Source organism: Galendromus occidentalis, unplaced genomic scaffold (genome assembly GCF_000255335.2).
Source record: "Galendromus occidentalis unplaced genomic scaffold, Mocc_1.1 scf7180000077525, whole genome shotgun sequence".
Taxonomy (NCBI): domain Eukaryota; kingdom Metazoa; phylum Arthropoda; class Arachnida; order Mesostigmata; family Phytoseiidae; genus Galendromus; species Galendromus occidentalis.
The window spans coordinates 74,004-79,514 of NW_003805513.1; the positions used below are offsets into that span (position 1 = coordinate 74,004).

General features: G+C 52.2%; 1 protein-coding gene across 1 annotated transcript; it reads left to right on the plus strand.

The window, feature by feature from the left end:
• The first annotated feature begins 2,036 nt into the window (after positions 1-2,036).
• LOC100906029 (putative defense protein 3) lies at positions 2,037-4,259 on the plus strand. Its single transcript, XM_029112723.1, has 3 exons — positions 2,037-2,071; positions 2,861-3,045; positions 3,982-4,259. Exons 2-3 carry the CDS (start codon positions 2,862-2,864, stop codon positions 4,257-4,259), a joined length of 462 nt encoding a protein of 153 aa, XP_028968556.1. The 5' UTR covers positions 2,037-2,071; position 2,861.
• Positions 4,260-5,511: the final 1,252 nt, after the last annotated feature.

Genomic DNA, 5,511 nt, shown 5'->3' on the forward strand with positions numbered 1-5,511 from the left:
GTGATCCTCGCGGCGGTTGCTAATGATCAAACGTGGTAACACGGTGCGACCGGAAACTTGGCTACAAACTATTCAAATAGCTCGAAAATATCTCTGGGACAATCGACTTCAAACGGGCCTCGATTCGATTCGGAGCTCCGAGGCGGTGGCCTCTCTGAATAATTATTGAATTAAATTTCCCCGTGAGCGAACAATCGACCGCAGATATGCGGAATCGCTTAGGGAGTATCGCTTAGGTAGTTCTGTGTATCGGACTCACTCTCAGGATAAATGGGCCAACGTCCATTCCGCGCCATGATGAGGGATTCTGCGTTTTGAGGCCCGTGTTCGGTAGCTGTTTTCTTTCTGTTGACTCTTGACGCGGAACTCGGATGTTCTGAGCGTCCCCTTTACCCGCCACAGCGGGACCTTGGAACTCTCTTGCATAAGATGACAAGAATTTGGTTGGAACTTTTCTCTGGCGTTCAGAGACATCATGAAATTTCGTCTAACGAGCGTGTCATTCGGTTGAAGTGGTTCGCCACTCGTCGTCTGTCGCGAACATACAGCGTTGGAGACTTCGTCGATCACCGAATGTTTCGAACGTCGTTGCCGCTACGATGATAGCGCTATGACGTAAGACAAGCTTTTGAGGCACTCTGAAGAAAAAAAAAGGAATCGACTCTCTCTGTGGAGCGATTCGATCGATCGTCAAAGGCCCCGCAGCTCCAGAGGATGTCAATTGTCTTTGTCTGGATGTCTTCTGTTTGCTCACCAATGTGCTCAAAGGAAGTCCACAGATAAGATGACTAAAAAGATTTACGGATGACTTCGCCCCGCCAAGAGCATCTCGACGATTTTTTTCGCTTTCGAAATGGTCCTGCCATCCCCTAAATCGGAACAATTTGCTGGAGGTCAAATTGATTTCGATACCGGTAGCGCTATCTACGAAATCCACTATCGACCTGTGTGTCTGAACATCTGAACCGATTAGAGAGGTCTGATCATGGTGTACAAGGCATCAGATCAAAGTGAGATCAAGTGTCCGAGGAAGCTCTAGAGGCCCCCGGTATTCCTCCAAGCTCCAATAAATTGAGGCAGATGAATCATGATCGAGATCAATTAGGAAGATCCCGGAGTCTCCCGTTTCGGCTCCGGGTTCGGAGTGGAAGAGAAAATTCATTGAATCAATCACAAACTTGGATCCCTCCGGAGTCAGGAGTCGAGCAAGATACGACGTGGCGATCGTTAGAACCGCAGTGGGCTCCGGTGTTCATGATGTTTCGACTCATAAGAGTCAAAGAGTCTGCCTACCGAGCATGGACTCTCGGACCGAAACATTACTACATCTCCTACACACCTCTCCCAAGCTATAGCATTCAGACTTCTGGTACGCACGAAAACCTTGGCCGGAATTGACTTCTTCATTCTGGTTTTCTTCGGGCTCCCTGTCCAGAAGCACTAAACGTTCTGGCTTCACGGAATGAAAATAATTTTCAGTTGGGTATTCGTTGCATCCAATCAGGATTGCACATGTAACTTGAACGTATGTTCGGCTCCAAGAAACTCTAATTTTTAGGGAAGATCGATAACTATCGATCACGAAATTCGGCCCGAGGACCTTCTGGAAGTGTTTGCCAATCCAAAAGCATCGGATCAGATATCAATCCGGAAGGTCGGATGATTCTATTCCGACCAGTACTCGACGCTCACCGGGTAATTTGATTGTCCTGCGAATTTGTCCGAGTAGGACGAGATCAAATCTCCTATGGAAATCATCCCTCCATGGTGATCCCTATTGATCTCACCGAGCACTGCGAGATCGTATTCTTTTTCCCAATTCGTATGAAAAGCTCGGATATCCCTCGATCCGGAAGAAACCTGTGTCGAGAATAGTGATGTATTCTCCGAAAGCTCTTCGGAAGCAGAACCGACATACAACATGGTTCTGTTTGCATCATCAGCTATTCGTCAAACAGAAGAAGTGGAGGGTAATTTGTTTCTCTTCCTCAGCCTTCGCACCGCTTCTGTAGTCGCAGCCAGCGAGCATCCACGTCGGTCATTTCTTGTGCCGCGCTCAACCACACTTCAGGTGAGAATCTGCAAGTTTCTTCCGAACGATTGTACGCGCGCTCGGCTCGATGCGCTGTCCATGGGTACGTCAACTAGAACGATTCCATCGAGTCGAAGACCTGATGATTCCCGATTGTGCCGGGGGCGATTATTCTCCTCCCCTTTGGAAATGAGTCGTGGGAATAATTCCATTTTAGAACAACTTCTCGGGGCAGACGAACCCCTTTCTTCCGCTATAAACAAAGTACATCCCGTGCGGATACAGGGGTCTTTCTGGTCCGAGCCAATGTCGTCATCTGAGCCACCGGAGAGCGTGAGAATCCCTCTATTCTAATCGGTTTTCCCCGGTGCAAGCCGACCGGAGGGCACGGGCTTCGTGGGAAGAAATATTTATTTTCTAAACCCAGATCGTAATTGGTCCGTCCCCGCTCCGCTCGCCATTCGATCGGCTGTCACCACTCCATGCTCTCACTGTGACACTTTCCGACGTGATTCCGCTCCTCGACGAATGAGCCGCGGATGTTACGCGTCGGAGTTTGCTATCGACTAAATTATAGGTAGCGACTCCCCGATTCCCGGAATCTTCAGCTGGGTCCGAAGCTTCTTTGAGCTTATCGCGAAGCAAAACTCGCTTCCTGTGAATCCAAACGAGTCAGTCACTTCACCGCAGGAGCGGGCCGTGCCCTCTGTCCGACGCTGAGAACGAAAACGAATGGTTTAGCTGGTCGTGAGGTGGATTTGCCCGCTTTCGTGGGCTGTGGCCGGTCGTTCTGAGTTAATTATATGTGGATCTTCTATCGTGTTGCAGCATGCTCTTCAAACTTGCTGCGGTCTGCTCTTTGGCAGCTGTCGCGTTCGCCTACCCCAGCGGAGCACCAGAAGGAACCTGCGCCACCCTGACCCCCAAACATCAAGTCGCGGCTCAGAATTCGAAGTCCAGCCACGAAATCTACGTATCACCAAACGCCATCAGGGCCGGATCACCGACCTCAGGTGAATTCGTTTAGCTAAGAGCCCGCTCTCCTCAGAGAATTTGGGATCGCAACCTCAGCCAGAACTTATGTTGTTCCACGACCTCAACGAGCTTTTGGGACTCGCCCCCACTCGTTCCTCCAGTCTGAGCGAAAGGACTCGCGTACGCTTTCCTCTAAGCCTATCAGAAAGAAGGAGCTCGGTCCGCGTGCCATCGGAGTACAGTCGGGAATGTGAACATGCTGCTGTGTCTCAAAGTGAATTTGCCTAGCAGCGCTAGCCGGAAAGTGGCACAGTGGCAATGTGCCGCCTCTTATCTGTATTATGCATGAATTTGAATACGCGCGAACATTCGGGCATGCATGCATGCCAGTCAGCCCGCCGGCCGCCGTGCTTGCTGGCTCGCCTGCACACTCTGCAGCATCGACGACGCGACTCCGCTGTTCAGAGTGAAAAGTCCAGCTGGTGACGAATCTGTTCGGCTCGTATATCCCTGATCCCTTCTTATTCCGTTTCTTTCTTCCCGGCGGCAGACTATGCCCGCCGCCGTTACCTTGTTTTCCAGTTCGCGACAAAGCACAGCCCCATTGTCGATGTTGTCTCGAACGAGATCAGCTCGTGACAGCTCACAAATCCACGCTGTTCGCTCCTAGCGCAGAGCGGAAGGGAATCGAGTGACTGCCCCACGTCTCTGCCGATTTTCGCTATCGCTTTTTGTTGATTCGGCTCATTCCGATCGTTCTATGGCGCGAGAGATCGCGCGCGTGCTTGCTGCCATGCGATGGGAGAGCATCGAATGTCGCCTGTCTTGGCTTTCCTAACCGACCGACCGAATGAATGAACGAATGAATGGATGAATAGATAAATGGACGGAGGAATAAAGGAGCTAGGTCAGAGGGCCACTCGGCTAGTTAGGACTAGACGTATGCTCGCCACTAATGAGAATCGATTCCTCAGTGACGCTCCACGGATCCACCTTCCGCGGTTTCCTAATTGTCGCTCGTGACGCCAGTACCGAGCAAGCTGTGCAGGGAACGTGGGCTGCTCTCGATGGGTCGTCGAAAGCTCTGGGCTGCGGCATAACCCACAACTCCAAGGACCCGAAGTCTCAAGTGAACGTTCAATTCACTCCTTCTCGCTCGTACAGAGGTCAGCTCGTCTTCCGCGCCGCCGTCGTGCAAGATATCGACACCTACTGGAACAACGTGATATCTGAAGTCATCAATGTCTCATAAAGCTTTATAACCGAATTGTGTATTTGTACATCCAGTCGACGAATAAAGATACTCAAACAAGCCCACGATATCGAAACGACTCTCCCCGAACCGGGAGCCCCCTGTCTTGAGATGAGGTTCCACGAACAGTGGAACGCTGTCCAGAGCCGGCTTCGTTCTAGGTCGGACGGAACATACGAGCCCCGGTCCAGCCAAGGATTCTCCTATCCCTCTCCGAGAACATATTCAAGCGCATATCCCGGATCGGGCTCATCGACCAGAGGTTGTGAGTACAATGAGTCTCTCGCAGGACATAAAACATTCCGCTCCTTTCCATTGAATCAGCCTAATTGGACCGAAGAGGTGCGGTGCGGTCGAAAGCAAGAGAGTTACACACACGCCGGGCTTCGGCCGGAGAGCGTCCCGCTACGGGGTTCGGTCGGAACTTCCGATCCTCACGCTCCGACCCCTCGCTCGGGTTCCATGCAGTGCGTACAGGCGCTATTCTCGTGTGGCTGTCAATAGGCGGAATGTCTAAACTCGCATAGTTAGCTACATCGGAAAGGCGTCGGGGAGGCGGCGAAGAATTTCTATGGAAGATTCCTCCGCCGAGCAAGAGGCTCAATGAGCTGTGGAGCGATCTTCTCCGCTTCTGGGCCCGCAGGGCTGTGTTTTCCTTGCTGTTGGCGACGACTTTGTATCATGTGATGAATACCTCAAGCATCGTTGAGAAGCAGCTCGTGAGACCACTCCCTGCAGTTGTTGCACCTATCCTACCCCCTCGTATCTCGCTCGTGCCTTGCGCTCGCACTTGCCTTTGATGCCAACCGCATCGTAGTCCGAGACACCTCTCCGCGCGGTGTAGACGCACGCTCGGGCTCGGGGACGCACGAATGGGCGGCTTTGGGACGCGGGTCCCAAGCCCGGATGAGGCCGTTCCAATAATTAGTGTTGATACACGGCGATTCGGAGCTTCCTCGAAGAGCGGTGTCATCCCACTCTAAACGGAGGTGGGCGTCCATGTTCTCGGGAGAGCATCCCGCCGTGTGCGATTTTCGATACACCCGCAGCGATTTCCAACCCGAAGAATAGAACGCGGGACCAGGACCATGGTCTCCTGCCGGTGTTTGGCGCTCTCGAAGTTCGCCTCGTCAAGAAAATAAACGGCATCTTGCGCGGAAGCCGTCACGGTCACAAAATTTCCTGCTCCGCGTTGCTCATATAGATACACGCGCTTGGACTCTCCCACGGAGGCTGATCCGAGGACGAGCTT

Excerpts from the sequence above, each read along its gene's own strand:
- LOC100906029 (XM_029112723.1), top strand. The coding sequence starts at position 2,862 with ATGCTCTTCAAACTTGCTGCGGTCTGCTCTTTGGCAGCTGTCGCGTTC. Across the intron at positions 3,046-3,981 it reads GGCCGGATCACCGACCTCAG|TGACGCTCCACGGATCCACC; the intron begins GTGAATTCGTTT and ends TCGATTCCTCAG.